This window comes from Thunnus albacares, chromosome 9 (genome assembly GCF_914725855.1).
Source record: "Thunnus albacares chromosome 9, fThuAlb1.1, whole genome shotgun sequence".
NCBI classification, from domain to species: Eukaryota; Metazoa; Chordata; class Actinopteri; order Scombriformes; family Scombridae; genus Thunnus; species Thunnus albacares.
This window is the reverse complement of record NC_058114.1, coordinates 30,400,582-30,421,949: the sequence shown is the minus strand read 5'-3', so window position 1 is coordinate 30,421,949 and position 21,368 is coordinate 30,400,582. Positions and strand designations below refer to the sequence as shown.

Sequence of the window (21,368 nt, the reverse complement as noted above, 5' to 3'; positions counted from 1 at the left end):
GTAAGACACATATGTAAAGATTACTCACTTGATAACGAATAGTCCTCAGAGCCACATGTGGCTAGACTCACAGGTTAGTCTAAATGCTTTGCTCATAGGGACTGAGGACTGTCCCCTAGGTTTTGTTGTTAAAATTGAGTGGAAACGGTTAGAGCGTTTAAAAAAGTCCTGCATTGCAGAACCTATCTAAAGTCTTTAGGGCAGCCCTTCATATTGGTGACATGAAGTTCACTACAGAGGAGAATGGGGGAGGGGGAGAATCATTTCCGGTAAGATGTGTCCTTGACAAAATTTAAGGGGCGTAGGTTTGTTAGCGGCCATTCTCACCACCATTCAAGCAACTACCGTGCATTTAGAAATCCCCAGACGTTGGTAGGCGGAGATCTCCGACTGTCTGGTATCACAAGACTACATATGGCAGCAGAGAAAGTCTGTAACTGAAGATAGTTAGCAGAGAACAAACAGGGCTTAAGAGGGCTGCAGCAAGCCAAAGTCCTCAGAAAAACTGCACACTGCAGCCAGATTTATGCCTGTGCTGCAGAAGATTGATGTTTTCAAGGTTTATGGAATGTATGATGTATGGAAACTAGGTTGAATTCTGAAGAGAGGGACATACAGGTGGAGATATAAGGAGAGTGATCTATAGTGTGCTGCATAAAAACAGTCCATAACATATAAAAATGAATACATGTACTCTTTTTTTATTTATATCAACAAGGTTAGATTTAATATTATAAATACCTCTCAGTACAACACAAAACATCACAGTAGCACTACAAACTACAGAACAGGTGAGGGCAGTCTATCATACTTGAAGGAGTTTTATGAAGCCATAGGATAAAAAAAAGTCATGATTGAATGAGAAAGAGGTCACAAATGTATTTACATTCAGAGAAACATACTTGTATAACTTTGAGAGTAAGTGGTAATATGATGATCAGTTGTAATAAAAGCCTCTATTGATGTACTATTGCACTTCCGCATAGTTGGGGGACTTGTGAGAGACATATAAGAAAAGACTGGTCAAAATTTAAGCAGCAAGGCTGAGAGAGAGAGAGAGAGAGAGAGAGAGAGATCCTGACTTTAAGTTGCTAGTATGGGTCAAGCTCCAAAAAGGTTCAATCCTACATTTCCCATAACGCAACCCAGTAGCATCTTTAATCAAATCCTCTATGCCTGGTTAACATCATCATCTTTTAAACTGCACACCACTACTTTGTAACAGACTTTCTGTTATAAATTTGTAGTCTTCAATCCCAAGTTGAGATAAACCCGATTACCTCATCATGTGTAAACTGAATCTTGTGTGTAAAATCTGTTAAGACCCATTTAAGGACATTGAACATCTGGATTTGATCACTCCCAATATTTTTGCTTCCACAAATGAAAACAAGATGATGTTTAGTTTTGGATGGGTATGAGATTTGCATTACAATCAGTCCTAATAAACGAAACCAACTGCATGTTTCTGAGTGGCATAACTGGGTCTGAAGCGACAGCTGGATCACAACAGGGACATGGTTTCCTCAATACACAACTTAATGGTGTTGGAAATTGATTGATCACATACAACTTTTTGGTTTTTATATTCTCAAAAAAATCTCCAAATATTCTTACTTTATTCTCATAATATCATGATTTTGTTTTCTATGGGCCTGTCTCAAAAATACAAGCAGTATGTACATGATGGTAGTTCCTTTCTTCAATATTCACAACATATCCAACATGCTATTTCCAATGTATTACACCTGAGCATTTTTAAAAGATCAGTTTCACTGTATGTGGTGGCTAAATATGACAAGAAACAATGATTGGATATAAAACAGCCAGAGTTTGGCTGTCAGTACTGTTGCATTGTCCACCTCATTCTCATGGTCACATATATTCAATTCTTAGTGAGTAATAGTAGCCTTGTAGAGCAGACATCAGACATCCTCTCAGGATAATAGTTCTTCAGACTGTTTGGATTTGCCACAAATCCTCACACAGGATTAAAAACATTGGTCATCTTAAAATATTCAGTTCCCGTATTCCAGGATGACTTCATTGTAGACTAAAAAACATTTAATCTTCTTTAATAGGAGACGTTACCCAGTTTCTCATACCCGTAAACAGGGCTGTTAACAGTCACCTGACATACATTGTATCTGTGTGGTTGTTTAATCTGAGTATTTTATTTCATGCTGTTGCTGGGACTGTGGGAAGAGTCTCAGTCCAGGCCATTAATCACACAGCACAGAGCTATGTAGGCAGGCTGAATGGATCAGCAGGTGACCTTAAGAATGCAGCCAGTTTAAACTGTATGTTCACAAAAGTGTGTTTGCTAAGTGTCATTACAAAGCCATGCACACAAAACATGATATTAGTAGCATTTAATATTTGAATTTTTGGAATCTGTTTTACAATGTTGTGTTAAAATTGAGTCAGAAGGTGACAACTAGTCTGCATTTTAGCACTAACAGAGACTAGTAAACAGTGACTAGTAAAACTGAAACTGATTTAACTAACCCTGGCAATTATTTTTAAATATTCTTCTGGACATTGTAGGAAATGAAGGGAGAGAAATGAGGAATGATATTCAAAAAAGATTACTGGCTGGACTTGATGGTGGATGTTTCTTTTCTTTTCACTGCACATCCTTACAATAGGTTTCTTTGTATTTGTTTTTTTACATGGGAATTTTTAACCGTGACTTATACTGTATAATGTAATTTCAAAGCTTGTGACCAAAGCTTAATTTATTTTCCTTGTTTGCACTGCCACAAGGGTCCACATGATATAAATCTTGTCATCTGCGAATGTCCGGGAAGGTCCAAAATGTATGACTGAGCACATACACACTGACATGTGTACACATGTCAATGTATACAGACGCCCAGTGTAGTATAGCCAGAACAGCACACTGTCCATGTCCATTTTTGGACCATGTTCATGTCTTAATGTATGCATAACTTCTGGATTCATAATAGATTTTTTCGTGATTTGATTTTGTGTTCTTGACACTATAGACCGATGAAATGCAAGATGATCTGCTATTGTTAGCACTGTTTGATCTTCCCCATGTATTTCTTCTTCTGCTACTTTTCCTCCTCCTCCTCCTGGTCTTTTTTATTTACATAAGAAAATATTAATTGGCAGCACATAAAACTGCCATTGGTTTAAAATGAGGCTGTCCAGTAGGTTTTGGTGACTAATGTTAGCAAACCTTAAACAGATGTTGCTGTGTTACTGACATTAATGAGTCAGTTCGCTGACTCCTTTCTTCTTGTTTTACTGTAACACTAAATTTTAGCATTTACCATTAACTTGTTATTGCCACAAGACCTCTTTTGCTGCTATTCAGCAAAACGTACGTCAGAAGTTTAAGAAGAAGTCTGTGTTGGCATAGAGGGTTACATTTTTTCGTTCCTAGTTTAATCCTGCTTCAACAACAGTTTTGCACTTTATGGTTTGGTTGTATTTGACTAAGAAGTTATTTTACTGTATTACTGTTATTTACAGGAGGTTTATGCAGATAAACACCCAAGTTTAAGCTGTTCAGTTATACATGTAGGGTTATCCTGAGTCTGTAAGTGATTCATAATTCATTTTTTAGCTATCACGCCTTTGTGGGCAATTAGGTTTTTAGTTTGTACAGCTGTGCAGTTGTTGGTCACTTTAATAGACAGGGATACAGAGATAAAATGGTCTGTTTTTTATTATTATTGTCAGAACTGATCTGGCCTATCATATTTTACACATCCCTCTCTCCAATCAGCAGGGTGGCTGGTGGGTGGAGTGCAGTTGATGATTTTTAAAATGACATTTTGGAAAGCAACCCTGTAGTTTTGTGGGATAAAAGCTAAAGTTTAGATTGTGCAACTGAAGGTTTTTTGATAGGATTGGAGTGAAGTTTTGGTCATGGTTAAATAAACCAAATTTCACTGAAAATGAAACCTTTCAGCTATTTCATTCTCCCTCTAACCCTGTTTTCTTTAGCTGATTCAGCACTATGTTCATCAGCTAGTTGCTAACTTGTCTGTGTGCTGTTGTTTTGATTGATTTGATTTATTGATTGGGACAGTGTGCAGTTTTAAACATCAAAGATGCACTGCACCGGAGTAAGCTCGAAGCTCATACACAACAGCACATCACATACACCCACAATGTCAAATGTGTTGGGCAGGTAGTGTGCAGTGGATTAATCAGTGCAGGATTGTGGGATTTTACACACAGGGTATCCTGAACTGCAGCAGGCAGCTATAGAATCAATTGTGCCCAGTGATTTGTTTATGCTATCATTATTAGTTTTCTTTGGTTTTGTGTATGACAGAAGTTTTTGGTTTCTTCACGTTGTTTTGGCAGGTATGTTATCTCTCTTTCATCCTGAAAATCTGTTAAAATGTCACTAGGTCAATCAATCAATCAATCAATCAATTTTTATTTATATAGTGCCAAATTACAATAAAAGTAATCTCAGGGCACTTTTCACATAGAGCAGGTCTAGACCATACTCTTTAAGTGTGTGATCTTTCTTTGGTGAAGGTATAGCAAATTGAAAACCTGTCTAATTTGGGCTCATGGATAAATTTACATCTGTTGTGCTTTGTGCAGTGCTGACTCTGAGTCTCCAGAAGACTCTGCTTCTATTTAAAGTCAAGCTAGCTGAACTGTAAGCCCGTATAAATACTACATGTGAAACACAATTAGAATTTCAATCGGCCAAGATGACAGGTTTTCAAGGCCATAGAGCATCTTTAAAACAGCACATTTCAGTATGGAATGGACAGCCATCTTATGTGTTACCTTGTAGTGTGTGAGAGGCAAGGATTTCAAATTTGGAATCTCCCTACTGAGCATCACTGTGATCACACCCTTCACAATTATATCAAACATGTTTGATTTTTATCACTGGAATCTGGATAGATGTGAAAATGATCGCGTTTGCCAGCTCATGAGAGAAACAAAGACTCACACTGTTGCCTCGGTACAAGACCGGTGGAATGCAAGGAGACTGAGCTGTTTGGTTGTCCTGATGTTTTCAGTCATAGTTTCATCTAGAGTCTTTAATAAGGATACATCAGATGATACAAAACAACATGGGTTTGGGGTTTATTTTTCAAATGAGTTCCTATGTCCACAGTGTTGCAGATAAAAGTCAGAGATAGTATATTGGGCTGGAAGTCTTTATAAATAGGTTATATTTTGTTATTTTATTTGTCTACTTTTTAGAAATCTAATGCATTTGGTTTACACATGGATTAAGATCTGATTAAGATAAGAGTTAGTATTTTATGGTCTGGTTGTATTTCAGAGATAGGGTATTTCGTTGTATTTTAGTTTTGTACTGTACAATAAGTTCATGCAGTTAGAGTGGGTCTATGTAATGCTTGTTGCTTGTTGTTGCAGTGGCCACTGTGGCCAAAAGTGACAATTATGGGCTACTGGTAAATGCAAAGATGTAGTATAACAGAGCACCAGAGAGACATAGAAGAGTTATAAAGTCAGCAAACTGACTCACTGCACTTACTGCATTATATGCAGAGTTTGCTGACATTAGCTGTCGTATGCGAACTGGTCATACCAGACCATGTAAGGCTGCAGCAGCAAAACTTATGAGTGTATTCATTTGAGCAAGGGTGTGTTTTATTTCTTATAAATTTAACTTTCTATTTGTACAAGGAAAATTGTGTTATATCATCTTTCAAAATTTACATCCTATCCTTTAAGCACACCTACGTGTGCGATTAGCTTTTTAGCAGCTGTGCAGTTGTCGGTGATTTTAATAGTCAGGAGCCGAGATAAAATTATCTGTCTGGGCCATTATTTTCAGACCTGATCTGGCCTATCATATTTTACACATCCCTCTCTCCAAACAAAAGGGTGGCTGGTGGGTGGAGTGCAATGGATGGATGGATTAAAATGAGGATTTGGAAAGCAACCCCATAGTTGTGTGGGATAAAAGTTTAGATTTAGGTAGGGCAACTGAAGGTATTTGGAGTGAGGTTTTGGTCATGGTTAAATAAACCAAATTTCACTGATAATGAAAACTTTCAGCTATTTGTTTCAGTCAAATGAACCCTGCCACTTGTTTTTCTTGAACTGTAGAACTTCCTAAGAAATAGACAGTATTATTTTCCATAACTATGAAATTGATGTGAGGTCAAGCTGGTGGAATAAGCATTTCCAGCGTCTGTATTACACAACTTCCCCAAATGCAAACAGGCCAGCAAGCAAACTGTTTATTTCAGCATGATTTGGTTTGTTTAGACAGGAGGTACATGTCCCTGGATTGGATCAAATTATGGAGCAGGAGACCTGAAGGCACAATGTAATAATTCCATTTTGTTGTTTGTTTTCATTATGTTTGTTTGTTTGTTTGTTTGTTTGTTTTTACAAAATATGAATAATCATGTCCCCTACCACCACCTCTCCTGGAAATAGATTACAGATTGAGAGCTATATTGATCCTGTTCCAACCTCCTGGTCTGCATTATGTTAGCCAGTGCAAAATACTGGGATGTTATCTTTGGAAGTGGTGACTATGACTCACTGCCTTTTCATTTACACCAAAGCAAGAACCTTTAAAACATCTGAGTTCTCAGTGTTTTGCAATAAAGTAGGATGTGATTTGAGAGAATTCTGAATAAGTCTGAAAAAAACTGAAAAATAAATATGATCTAAAATAAATAAAGAAGTGTATGTATATTGATATGTAAGACAACACCTAGTATCCTAATATTAATACTGATTAATATTGATGGGGTGAGGTCTTTTTACTCCCTAAAAGCATACAGTATCCAATATTTTTCTTGCTTTTCTGAACCATACAGCAGTGTGTTTTAATAATTGTGTATCTCTGCCTTGCAGCAACATGTTCCCAGCTAACTTGGTCCAGGCCACATTTCAACAGGTGAGACCTTTGATATCACATACAGCCTTTTCAAACACAAAGGTTTAGCTTTTAGAACTTAAATGCAAGTCCTTTCTGCTTCTGTTTCTATTCCCTGGCAACAGTATCGAACAAGTAGCGAGTACATTGTGAAACCCAAGCCTACAGTAAGTCAGGCCCAATCAGAGTCCACCACACGGCGAGCGCTCATCTACGGTATCCAGGATGATAATGGAACGGACATCCAAAACTTCGCCCTTGACCTGACTCCACCACCTGATGTGCTCATACGCACTCGGGAAGGAACAAGTGATGGAATGAATGTCCTGGGAATTGTTATCTTTTCAGCCACCATGGGTATTTATCACCTCAATTTGTTGTGTACCTTTTGGCCTCAGATGTAGAATTTATCATTGCTAATTAAAAGAAGTTAGAGAATTTGGCTGGCGACTTTCTATATTTGGTTATTGTCAACAAATTTCATGTGCAGAGCTAAATCAATAATCAACTCATTCTACTTACAAGTACTGTGTGTGTATTTAAAGTCTGATATACCTTATTCTTCTGTGCAGTAGACCTCTGTTGTTGTCCAAAAACTATTAAAAATGTGTCAGTGAGCCACACTGTTGCACTGGGTGACATGTTTCTTCATCCCTGAAGACAGTGGTTACTGTAGCTTGTTTGGAAAATGGTTCCAAAGAGTAAAAACAGTGATGTGGTTCCATTTACAGAGCTTTACAGACTTTGTACTGAAATTCTTTGAGAAATGTATAATGTAGTACAAAGTCAAGAAGTTGTGATATATAACACAACAAGCTAGCGAAACAGTAAATAGAATCGCAGTGGCGTCTGCCATACTAGGTACCTCTCTCCTGAGGGTTACAATCTTATTGCTGTTGTTACTTTTTGGAATCGTTTCTAAACAAATTATGGTAACCACAGTCTTCATGGACGAAGGAACATGTCACCCACTGCAGCAGTGTGGCTTATTGACATGTTTTTAATGGTAATTAGACAACAATGGAGGTCTATGGCACAGAGGAATATGATAGATCAGAATTTGGATACATGCACATTGTTTTTCATCTTTAGGGGTTACAAACTGAGTTACAAATTGGGTCAAAACTGAGCCTTGCGGTCTCACTGTAATTCTTAATCTCTCCTCGAGACTTCAGCTGTCTGTGACGTTTTGGTGAAAGCAGAAACCTGAGAAAGAGTATATCAGCATTGCCATGGTAAACCAAGGCCAGAGAGGACCCTTCTAGACAACAAAGATAGGTGGAGATGTGTAACCAAAATGTGTTGACAATGACCTGAGGCTCAATGCTATATGACTTAAGATGTCATGGGTAAAGTGCAGTCCTTTGTTTAGAAACTAGTGAACCAACAAGACTAATTTTTCATATTGTAGGCTGATCTGCTTGGGTTAAAGACTAAGATTCAGACTTTCAGAAAGAGACAGCATCCGAGTTACAACAACTAGGATGTTCACTGTTTACGATTCTCCCTGATCAAGTATTGTCAATAAACATCTTCAGCCCTCAGACATCAAAGCCTCCTGTGTGCTTCTCTCCACTGAAGTGTTGACCATCGCTCAGAAATAGCCACAATACACAATACTTGTAGGATGAGTTCATTCTTGGTCTGGCTCTGCACATGAGATTTCTTGACAATAAGAAAATAACGAAAATCACCAGCCAAATCCTTTAATGCTTTATTTTAAAGATGTGCTTTATATTTTCACAGGTATTATGTTGGGAAGGATGGGGCCAAACGGCAGCGCCTTGGTGAACTTCTGCCAGAGCCTGAATGAGGCTGTCCTTAGAATCGTTGCCATTGTTATATGGTAATGATTTCTGTAAACATACAGTACATATATATATATATTACTTTTGGAAGCTATGGAAGGGCTTCTCAGTAACAAAGGGAATTTTCACATAGAATGGGGGTAAAAACATTGATTGCCACAATGTCATGATATATGGACATTTTCAGTATTTAAAAACAACAACTTTTTACTCTTTTCCGTTTAGAGGTACATGCCGCACTTATAGACATCAGTCAGCTCTAGTTAGCTGACATGACAGATGTAATTACAGTGAGAAATGGCAGCTAGGGATAATGCTAACCCACACTGCACAAATTTTGTTGTACAACTAGTGAGATGTCACCTGTGTCTGTCCCAGACCCACCATTGGTCAGATTAACAACCTCATTCTAGGTGTTGCATCTGCCGCAGGACGGGTGATGTCTCTTGCTACAGTAGGCTCACATCACATGTGGTTGGGACTCACTGCCCTACATAGGAAGGACAGTTAGGACCTCCTGGGAGCTCCCATAGTACTGGACAGTCTCTTCAGATCCCTCTCCTCTGTCACTCAGCACTTGAAGAGGCTCGAAGAAAAGAAGGTGCAACTGAGACATCATTTGCTACTTGCCTGTTCTTCAAATCAGAGAGGAGATGAGGTGTGATGCCATGGCGAGAAGGAGAGTGCGCAGGCAGGGTAGAGTGCCTACAGCCTCCACTGCTTCAACATCACCTCGACAGAGTCACCACAGCACTGGTCCTCCCATGACCGCGGAGTCGCCTATGCTGCAGTGAGAAGTTCAGACAAATCTCTTGGCCCTTTTGATGCCGGCCCCCATGGGCCAAACTTCCATTAATGGAAGGTTTGGCGGTGGTGAGGGCCAAAGCAGAGTATCACAGCTTCCTGGCTGCCACCCCACAGCTGACCATCTGTCCTCTTCCTCTTACAAGGAATGGCATCTCAGCTGTGTGTTATTGGAGTGGATGGACAAAACACTGAGACTGGGTTATTCTCTCCAGTTCTCACATATTTCTCCGTTCTTGGGCATCAAGGAGATAAATCCATTCTCCCAAGGGGAAATAGAGTTTCTCTCTGAAGAGATCTAGGACCTGTTATCAAAACAGGCTGTCTTTGTCGTTCCCACTCACAACAGACAGAAGGGGTTTTACACCGCGTACTTCCTGGTTCCCAAGAAGATGGGAGGTTTCAGACCCATTTTGGATCTACATTCTGAACCAATGCATCACCAGAAAGACGTTCTGCATGCTGACCATCAGGAGATTGCTGGAACTGATTTAACCAAGCGACTGGTTCACCACCATTAATCTGAAAGGTATATTCTCACATTGAGGCGGCGCCGTAACACAGGAAGTTCCTGTGTTTCGCCTTCCAGGGGATAGCCTACAAGTACAACAGGCTACCATTTGGCTACTCCCTGGCTTCCCACACATTAAACAAGTATGTGGACACGGTGCTGCAACCACTGCGCAACAGTGGCATGAGTGTCTTCTTCCACTTAGATGACCTCATTGTCATGGCCAGGTCCAGAGAATGGGCCATTTTCCAAACTGCCAGACTGGTGCTGCACTTTAGTCAGTTAGGCTTTGCCATAAACTGGAAGGATTCCAACTCTGGTCCTCTCCTTTCTACAATACCTGGTGGATAAGGGGCTGTCTCATGCCACTGCTAAGTATATGCAGCCATTTCCTCCTGTCATGAGGGGTTTGGCGACGGACTTGTCCTCACCCACTCCCTCATGAAGTGTTTCCTGCAAAGGGTCAGGAGACAACGGGTGGTGAGGCGTGTCTCCACCCCCCAGTGGAAAAAGCCAGTGGTGCTCGAGGCTGTATGAGTGATCCCTATGAGCCACTGGAGTGCTCCTCTATAAAGGAGTTGTCAATCAAGACAGCTTTGTGCTTGCGCTGACTTCAACCAAGAGAGTGAGCGAGTTGGGTGCCCTCTTGGTTCAACGCAGCTGTTTGCTGCTTCGTGGTGACCACAGTAGTGCTAGTCTCAGACCAAACCCCTCCTTTGTTCCTAAGAACATAAGGAGCTTGTTTAGGTTGAGAACTATTCAGATAGAGCCATTTTGTCCTCCACCCCACCTCCGAAGTGCCTAGCTAGTTGGCTTTGTGAGTGCATCTCTCAAGCCTACAGGCAGGTGAGTAAGGGCCCCCCACTGTGGTCTGAGTGCATTCCACACATGGCATGGCAGCATCTATGGCCTGTTTGGTGGGGTGAGTGTCGAGGACATATGTACAGTGGTGTCCTGTTCTACGCCTCTCTTGGACATGAGGGGCTCCTTTTCAAGGTCTGTGCTCACAGGTGCAATTATACACCAGCAGTCTCCTGTGATCCAAGATGACTTGGGAAATTGGGTGTGCAGGGTGTTTGGCATACGACCTATGACCCCAGTGAGGTTAGGCCATTTTTTTCAACCAGCTCTTGTCCGTGTTGACTGGACTGGGTTGGGCCCCCAACTGCTCTGCTGATCGGCTGGGTTTATAAAGTAGTAGGCAGGCCGCCTGTGGCTGGCTGGGCTCGGTGAGGCAGTCTGATGATATGACACGGCAGGGCGTACATTCATCGGGCTCCGCCTACTGTACCCATAGAGTCTAGTAGAGGGCGGAGCCTGTGTGAGATAGAACGAAGGTTACAAATTCTATAAGCACAGGCAGAGCCCTCTACTGATGAACCCTGCTGCTCCCACGCCGACTGCTGAAGTGGTTTTGGATGGTAAGTGGCAGTGAGACACTGCTAATATAGGGTTCAGGATGCACATAATCGGTAGGCGTGTCCTGATTGGCCAGCTACGTCCAATTGCGTGTGTGTGATTTGAGTGGAGTATTACCCATAGAGTCCAGTAGAGGGCTCTGTCTGTGCTTATGAAGCTAGGGTTACAACATTGCAACCTTTGTTTTTTCCTCACCAGTGTATGTGCAAAATCCACCACCTTAATAAAATCCAGGGCTCTGACCAGATTACTGGTAATAGCTATTTGTGTACACAGGGCGGTTTCTTAGAATATTGAACATATTTCAACCCCTTTGTGATTCTATATCCTTGCTTGATAGCGGAAACCCGTCCATAGGTCAACTAATCTCTTTTTTGTATAACTTTTATAAGGCTTCATAGCCACTGTTGCTGACTTCAAGCTCTGGCTTTCCTCATCCTGCCAGGTACTTCCCATTTGGCATCGTGTTCCTGGTGGCTGGTAAGATCCTGGAGATGAGCGATCCGTCAGCCATGGGGAAGAAACTGGGTTTCTATGCCGTCACTGTGGTGTTTGGTCTGGTGCTGCATGGCTTGTTCATTCTGCCTGCCATGTACTTCTTCATCACCAAAAAGAGCCCCATTGTTTACATTCGGGGAATCCTGCAAGCCCTGCTCATCGCCCTGGCAACCTCCTCCAGGTAAAGGAAACTAAGTGAAAAGTAAAATTCAATTCAAATTTCATTTGTATAGTAAAGAAATTTACTTTTTTATTTTCTCATTTTAGAATCAAAATTATATACTATACTATACTATACTATACTAGTTTGAAATAAAAACATCCCTGTGTCCTAATACCGCACATTGTTTCCCTCTCTTTCCTTTTACTGGAACACTACTGTGAAAAGCCTCAAAGGGACGTTGGGAGAGCAGAAAACATCTGGTGTGTGTGGGAAGAGATGGGAATGTAAAGGAGCATTCCACATATTTGATTGGTCTGGCAACTAGCCATATGTGTCTGTGTGTGTGCTCAGTAATGCATGTGTGCATGCACATGTGGCTGATAGTTTAGGATATAGCTCCTCTATATAAACTCACTCATGAATTTAAATGACCATGTCAGTGTTATCGCATGTTTTTGCCTGGTTATATTAGCAGACATCATGTTCACTGTGGTAGATTTAAGACAGGTTTCATATTCAGCCCATATGGAAATGTACGAAAACCAGTGGCTGCCTGGAAGGTAGGAAAGCGACAAACCTAAATCGAATCTAAATCACAACTGTGTGCTTAGGAAAATGCTCCTCTACAATGTAAAGTTATGTGATTTGATACACAAAACACTGGTATGGTCCATTAAATTCCAAGTTTTTCCATGTGAAATCAGTCCTTGTTGTTGGGGCAGACTGGAGAAGGCAGTGTGTATTCAGTTTGTGGTATAATGGTGATGGTGATCACAAGACACAAGTGGTGTCTGGGCCAGGCCAGGGTCAGACTGAGTGCCTGCTGCAGTGACCAGTCATCATCATACATGCATGTGCTTCCTGGGTTCTGATCAGCAGAAAGCATCTGCATCTGAATGTCTTGTTAAACCTTATTGCATCTGTTTGTGCTCTTAGCAGTTCCAGCTGTTTCTTTCACCACAACAAACCATAAAAGATACTACTTGTTCACATGCATGCAGGTGAAATTAGGAGGTGGTTATGTAACAATTTTTTGCCTGACCTTTGAATGTTCTGTGCTCCCTCTTTTTTCTGTTTTCCTCAGCTCTGCCACATTGCCTATAACCTTCAAGTGCCTCTTAGAGAACAACCACATTGACCGCCGCATCATCCGTTTTGTGCTGCCTGTGGGCGCCACCATCAATATGGATGGCACCGCTCTCTATGAGGCTGTGGCAGCAATATTCATCGCACAAGTTAATAATTATGAGCTGGACTTTGGCCAGATCATCACCATCAGGTCAGTGGACTGTGCAGTATGCCATCTGTGCTTCTAAGCTCATTAATACAGTAAAGATACTGTATCATTGGGATTTGAAAGCAATGATATCAACCACAATAAATCCTCCACACTGAATAGCAGAAATATATTATGGCATGTTTACATCTCTGGTTTTTAAAGTATCTGCTGTAATTTTCCCTGTTTTCTATGCTTTTCTGATCTGATTAGTTGCAAAACAAATTTACTTCAGTGTTTATGTATTGGACACAGTTATATGACCATTGATAAGTAATTTTTGAGTCTTTCTTACACTATGCTGTTCAAAAAAATGGTTATAACTATAACAAGGATGGCTGTTTGACAAGCATGCCCAGCCTCCAATCAGGTGCTGAAGAGACTCAATCAGTAGCGAGGTCCTTTCATCAAGTAGCAGGCCTTTCATCAAGACCTCCAAGAAATCAAAGAAAACATATTGAGAATCATTAATATGCATCTGAACGCACTGTTTAAAAAGATTCAGAGCCTGGGCCTGAAAAGCTTTTCAGAGAAGAAGGACGGAAACCAAGGATTGAATCTCTTGGAGAAGACAGCTTCTGATCAGGCACAACAGTGAATAAAGGTGCTTGACAAGAAGATGCAGAGAATGGCCGATGATACTGATGATCTCAAAAAAGAGGCAGGATGATTGTCTGCATTTGTAAGGTAGCCAGACTCTCTTTAGATGAAAACATCATTTGGGTGCATCAGAATCCAGGAAATGTCACTTTACAAATGAACACTGCCTGTCACTCTCAATTTGAATGTTTCCCATTACATTGAAGCTTCATGATCAAAATGTCCCCTTAGTATAGTTATCAGTAATTTAAGTGTTGCACATAATACAATTAAGGCTTCAAGTAGAAGTGTGGTGTATTGAGGAAATATCCAGGATAACATTCATGCACAACTTGCTCTTATTTTTTGGCAGATCGTTTTTGTTAACACAGTCCCCACCTGGAACAGTTCAGTGTAGCTCTGTGCTTGATGGAATGGGACAGAACCAGAAAAAAGACATGAAGGGAGAGCCTAGTCATTGCTGTATCTAGTATCCCTTTATGACACTACAGCAGACATGATCAAAATACAAAGCTTGGTTTGCATAGCCTGGTTTTTGTGATAGGTGGAACGGTATGGGGAATGTCAAGTATTTATGTTATCATGAGCAGTAAAGCCCCCTGATAATGATACATTTAGAAAAGAATGGTCTAGTTTGTTTGACTGAAAGAAAATGTATTTGTAGCGGTTCCCAGTGACCACACTAAAATTTGAGACAAAAAGCCTATCATAATAGAGCTGGCCTAGCATGGTGAAACATACAAAGGATGGCAACTGTGCACACTTTTGGACAGTATCTCCTCAAAAGCATTTATAGTGTTGTGCTGGTTGTGTACAAAAAGTGACAGTTGTGGGAAGAATGATAAAAGAGAGATAAATTCAAATCCTGCCTACTTTCTTAAAATCTAGAAATGATCTCTTGCATTTATTCTTTTTAATGTCTAAAGTTGGGGAAGCAGGTATTTCATACTGACATCAGCCAATACCTTATAATGCACTCTAAGGGCATTTTCAAACCTGCATGGTTTAGTCTGGTTTAATCGCTATCCCCCTTGGTATGATTCATTTGAGCAGATCTGAACACAGCATTTGTACTCCGGTGCAGACCAAAACAACTTCACCAAGGCTTGGTCCAGTCGCAAACAGATTCTGGAGCAGTTTGTTTGTGGTGGGAACATGATCCAACCACATCCAACTCATCCACTGATTCAGACCAGAGCAAACCAACAATAATTTAAAAAATGCCCTAAAAGACTACTTCTCTGCTGGTGCTGAAGGCCTGGGAGTGACCTACTGGGAGAGAGAATTAGAAGTAGAGATTACAAAAAACAGATGTGCACAGAAAATAATCTGCAATCAGACAAAAGCATTACAACTTGCAAGCAATACAAGATAAAGTGGACTTACCTCCTGATCGTCTTTCATAATTAAAAGCAGGCTCTGTTGTGCTTTAAGTGTGAGGCAAATGCTTCTTGTGTTTCTTGTGTCCCTATTACAAAAAATATTTCGTAGCTATCCTGTACAGTGTGAATGAATTTTTGAAAGATCAGGGGAATTAATCATGAACTCAGTCCAGTGTATCTTCTCCTATATCTTCCTAGTAGATGTATCACGGATGCACATAAGAAAAACTTATTGATGTTTAAAGACTGAGGAAAAGCACACTACCACAGTGAATTTCCAATGAGGCTTCCGCAATGTCTGGCTGGCATAAATACTAATGGGGAATATTCTGTTCGTGACATGTCTACTGCATTAAAGATCAGATCTTTATTAGAAGATTTAACATATGGAATTCTTTTCTGAAATATTTGAATGTAAACGTGTCTGCTGTATTAAGTAATAAGACCTTCTTTTTATACAATTTTGTTTGACTTGAATGTTGCTGCTAACATGTACTCATATCCTTGTGTTTTTAACCTTTTTGGTAAACTTACAAATTCTAATATTCAATATCTCAAAAAAAATTATGTATTAAGAAAATGGCCCATGATCATCGGGGCAAAGTCATGAAGTCTTCACCGATTAAGACGATCAACCACATCACCATTTTACCCCCCAAAAAGGAGAAGTTTTCATGTTTTGTCCCCTGTATGTTTTCCATATAATTCCATATAGCAACGGTAGATTGAAAGTATCTGCTTATCTCTCACTGAAAAGAGCCACATGACCTTGATAAACCACAATATTCCAGTCACGCCACTGCTGGACCTCTGACCCCAACCCCCCCATCCCCATCTCTCACCATCATGCTGTAGTGGTAGGATCATCATCCTCAACCTCTGGATCTGCATGAGATATCAGATGTCCACTAGCATGTAGTTCACTCTCTACACAGTCTTTAGAATTATGCACCATTGTAACATATAAGAAGATGCTTTTAATCAGTTTGTAGATGGACAGTTGCTATGGAGACATTATTAATTTATTCTCTTAATTACTTAGGTGAACAAATCAATAATGCCAGCCTTATCTTTAGATTCAACCCCATAAACTAATTTGGAGAATAAGATAATTTATTAATTGAATCTAGAGTGTACAACCTTAACTTTTCCTTCAAATTCTTTTGATCAGTAATTGCTGCAAGCATTTGTCAAAACAACCTACCTGCTGTCTGCTGCTGCTCATAGGAGAAGTAGGGTAGCGCAATAAAAGACTGGCTCAGTCTGTAAGAATGCCAAGACTAAAGGAGGGCTAAATTATGTTTGACACAATTGAGAATCCCCAGCAGATAACATACAACACCACAAAAAAACAAGGTCAAACAGCCAAGTGAAGTAAAAGTAAGAAAAACAAATTTTTGAGTGGAGGGGGACTTAAAGGTTTGGGAAACATTGTGGTTACGGTTAACTAAATGACAATTGTTAATTGCAGGTCTGGGATGAGATATGATACTTGGATAAAACTCTCCTGTATAAAAATAAGATGTGCTACATTATAGTCCAACCCTGACCTTTACACCCTTACTTTCTGCCTTGTTACATAAATTGTACATTATGTCAACAGTATGAAGATTCTCAGTCATCAAGGCCATGGTATACCCACAAGAACTGAGTCAAGGGCAACTGCATTGGTTTTTGATTCTTGAAGATGTTTCAACTGTCATCCAAAAGGTATCTTTAGCTTTCAAGAATCTAAAACCAGTCCACTTACAATTGACTCAGCTCCTCTGTCATGGCTTGAGGGGTGGCAGTGTTTGTCTGGTGTTGGTCAGTGCACCAATTTGGTCCAGACTGAAATATCTCAACATCTGCTGAATGGATTGCCATGAAATTTTGTATGGAAATTCGTTGTTCCTAAATAGTGTATCCCACTAAGGTTGGTGATATCCTGACTTTTCCTCTTGCGCCACCATGATGTTAACCTTTGTAGTTTTTAGGGAAATGTCTCAACAACTATTGCAAGGATTGCCATGCAATTTGATACAAGCATTCATGTCTCCCTCAGGACAAATTGCTATAACTTTGGTCATCCCCTGACATTTAGTTTAGCACCATCAGCAGTAGTCTGTGTTTAGTGCTAAGTAGCCAATGTTAGCATGCTAACATGCTGAACTAAGATGATAAGAGTGGTAAACATTATACCTGATAAACATCAACATGTTAGCACTGTTACTGTGAGCATGTTAGCATGCTAATTTTAGCATTTAGCACAAAGCACCCCTGTGCCTGGAGACAGCCTTACAGAGCCACTAGCATGGCTACAGAATCTTAGTCTTGCTTATATGAGCACTGTGGCCAAAGTCAGAAGTTTCAAATTCTACACACTAGTAAAGTATTTGTATATTCATCAGGGCAAATTCCTAGTTAAAAAACTAAATACCAACGTCAACAGTAAATTTCATGTAAAGAAATCAGTTAGTGCCACAAGAGAGAGGATGGACAAAGAATTAGAAAAGAAAAGGGAGTGGAGATAAAGGTATTGAAAATAACAAGGACTAAAAATAGCACATCCTTGTGACCTTTGAACGTGTATTGGCCTCCAATGTCTTGTATGTGTTCATGTCAACAGCAACAGTGACCACAACAGCTTTTCTCTGTAATCACATCATATTTCCAAATCTCCACCAGCATCACAGCCACTGCAGCCAGTATTGGTGCAGCAGGGATACCACAAGCTGGACTGGTAACCATGGTGATAGTGCTAACATCTGTGGGGTTGCCAACCGATGACATCACTCTCATCATTGCAGTAGATTGGGCATTGTAAGTAGTATATGTGCTCACTTCCATCTTTTTTGTGTGACAAATCCAAACTAATCATCCCAGAGCAAAAACACACAAGCCCCATCTTCTTCATCTTATTTTAGGCCAGAATGTCCAGGGATGTTTCATCTTTAAATTCATTCATATCCTCTCTTATATATCTTCTTCCTGTACAGAGACAGATTCCGAACCATGGTGAATGTAATGGGTGATGCTTTGGCCACAGGCATCATGGCGCACATCTGCAGGAAAGACTTCATGAAAGAGGGAGATGGGGTGAGTTTTAACTGTGGCTTTAGCCCTAACACATTTCTTTTCTCTGCAGAAAGCAACAAAACTACATGCAAGACACAATTACACAAAGACCTTATTTTGTCACAGTTCAAAAGCTATCAAGTACTGGTTCTTAATGATCAAGCTGTTACAATCAAATGTTGGTCCCCCAGGGTGCTGCCAATACTACTTCCTGAAGCTGAAAACCCCATGATGTCATTGCCTTTTCTGTTTCTTTAAATGTCAAAGCTTTTGCTCAACACACCAAAACAGCAGATTAGTGAGGCATTTAGGAGGGAAGGATGCATTTGTGTGTAACTGCTGTAATTGGAAAGTCTCTTGACGTAACATCCTTCTTAATTCCTTGTTTCCTTCCTGGCATGATATCCTTCCCTTAATCTTCATTTTGAATCATCATCTTCTTATAATTCCCTTTTCTCCTTCCCTTGCTGTGGCCCTTTTGGCCCCCAGGTGCCTTTGATCTGTGAGACCAAACCCACGATTAACACCCCACCTCTGATGAACTGTCACAACAACAACGGCAACTACCGACCCCCTTCCTCAGGGGCCAAACACAAGCTTGTCCCTCCTGACGTGGCACGACTCATGCAGCTAGAAGAGGGCGTCCGGCCATCATCAGAGAGGAAACAGCCTCCGATCCCTCCGAGGCACCTGAAGAAGAGTAAAGAACAGTGTGCCATTGACATGAATGGCCTTGAGACCAATGTATAGCCTCCTCCTGGAGTTTAATGTCAGGGTTGTCTGCATGGTTGCACTGATGAGGACCTCTGAGCAAAGGACACCTCTACAGGTGGTAGGACAGCATGCCGAAGCTCCTCTGCAAGTCTCAACTTATTTTGGAGTCAAAACGCATGTGATATTGTCGTGAATATAAAGAGGAGGCATTTTAATGTGAAGCTGTTGGTATATGAACTGTAAGAGTGGACAAGAGTCACACTGACAGTGGAATTTATGACACCAAAAGGACAACCATAAGATTTTACTCATAAAACACTTGTCCTTGTTCTGGACCTGCACAGTGAGCTTGCACCTGAACGCCCAGACTCTGAATACAGGTGTGAGAACTTGCACTCACACCTGATTAACTGATTTCTATTTGATATTGACATTTTATATGATTTCTTAAATTTGATTTGTCCGTGTGCAACATGTTAATAAAACAAGTGTTTATTATATTTTATACTACTGCAAGCAGCAAGTGGTTTGTCATAAAAAAAGAAAAGACAGGATTGCAGGACAGTTCAATAATCAGGAGGCAAAGTGAAATGCCCACATTGTTTAATTTTGCCTTAACATTGCTGGTGGTGCTAGGCTAACAGCGATAACAGGGAAGAGAGGACTGAAGAAGAAGATCAGAAACTTCACTTTCCCTTGTGATCATAACTTCAATACATGGGCAAAATAGAGATTTGAATGGTGTCAAGTATTTGAACCGCCTCAGGAGCACTTGTTTTAAACTTTCCTGGCACTTGAACAGCCTGAAAACTACCCATGGTATTTTAACATAAACCAAAAGGTTCTTGTTTGTTGGTTGAGTATTTTTGTTTTGTTTTGTTTTTTGCTACTATATGGAAAATATCAAACAAGAGATCAAAATATTTTAATATCTACAACACATGAGCTTGATTTGGAGCCTTTGGATTTCTGCTGTATCGGTTATTTTTACCATTTATGCATTGATGCAATACAGTTTAAGGACAGGTTTGGCTCTTTTTGGATCTATGTTTAAACAATACTCGTGTGGCAATACGTACAATGAAAGAGTTATTTGCTGTAATCATTCCTCCTTTTCATGATGGCCCAGAAATGATTGTACTAGAATTCTGCATGGGCCTAAAACTGAGGTCCGAAACTGGCCCATACCCGAGTCTTTCCTACCTGACCTGATTGGACCCGTAGAATTTGAGAATAGTTATAATCCAGAACAGAACTTTGTAAGGGCAATTGCAATGATCTTTAAGAGTTGAAGTTTGGAGGTTTTTATCTCTTGTCACAACAAGGTCATAATGTCCCCACAATGCAACAGCTTTCCTCGAATCATTGGGGATTTTACGAAGCTCCCCTTTTGCTTTATTTCATCCATTACTGACCTCCAGCTCACCAAGCTAATGCTAATGCTTTGGTGACACTCTGTTTATCTTTCCACCTCCCAGAGGGCATTGCGTATCTGCTTGTAACACATGACACACATTGATGCAGACGATTGGCAGAAAGTCAATGAGAGAAAGGGCGAGAGATTATTAAATGACAATTGAAAATACTCTAAAATGGATGCAGAACTCTAGATTGCGCCTTAGCATCACTCCAAAGTCACATATGGCAGACATTCTTTGTTACACATAATTACTGTTAGTTTTCTAGTATAGACATTAGCTCTTGCTCACTATCAACACGCTCCAACTCTTGTGAAGTGTGTTTGTGTGTGTCTGTTTGTGAGTCACATCTCAAACTTGGGCTGACATGAAAACTTGTTTGGAACTCCATCTGTTTATCTTATTTTCCTCCAGATGCTCTCTCTTTTGTTTATTTAAAGACAGTCAATTGGGAAACACCATCTTGAATTAGATAACTTGCACAACTGAAGCCTCATACAGTATTAGCTTAGGTTGAACTGAGAGCAGTTTTGGGCAGAATGAGAACTATGAGTTTCGTACCCTCTTTGTTCAGACAGAGCAAAGCAAATTTTCACTTCAGGTCATCCTTGTGAATTTGACTGCTGAACTGTTTATGTTTATTCACCCCAAAACAGCCAATGTACCAACCTTAAAGACGTTAGCTGTAGCTAGCTATCAAGGTACACACCAACCGTGCGCGCATGTGTGTGTGACAGCTCTGGCTTGGACTTATCTCAGAACTAACCAGGCACTTCAGTACTTTCCGTTATTTCCCTTCAGTCTGTCTCCTTTTTCTTTAGTCTCTGTACATTTATGAAACATACTA

At 40.3% G+C, this 21,368-nt stretch overlaps 1 protein-coding gene across 2 annotated transcripts in view; it reads left to right on the top strand.

Moving 5' to 3' along the window:
* The window catches only part of slc1a7b (solute carrier family 1 member 7b), a 44,771-nt gene extending 24,040 nt beyond the window's left edge, over positions 1-20,731 (top strand). Inside the window, exons 4-11 of one of the 2 annotated variants that reach the window (XM_044362773.1) lie at positions 6,850-6,892; positions 6,997-7,228; positions 8,618-8,717; positions 11,859-12,092; positions 13,159-13,353; positions 18,000-18,134; positions 18,311-18,410; positions 18,879-20,731. In XM_044362773.1, coding sequence (XP_044218708.1) covers positions 6,850-6,892; positions 6,997-7,228; positions 8,618-8,717; positions 11,859-12,092; positions 13,159-13,353; positions 18,000-18,134; positions 18,311-18,410; positions 18,879-19,139 — 1,300 coding nt within the window. In that variant the 3' untranslated portion in view covers positions 19,140-20,731. Of the gene's footprint in view, positions 1-6,849; positions 6,893-6,996; positions 7,229-8,617; positions 8,718-11,858; positions 12,093-13,158; positions 13,354-17,999; positions 18,135-18,310; positions 18,416-18,877 lie in introns of both variants that reach the window. The other variant, XM_044362774.1, reaches the window with a different exon arrangement.
* Positions 20,732-21,368: the final 637 nt, after the last annotated feature.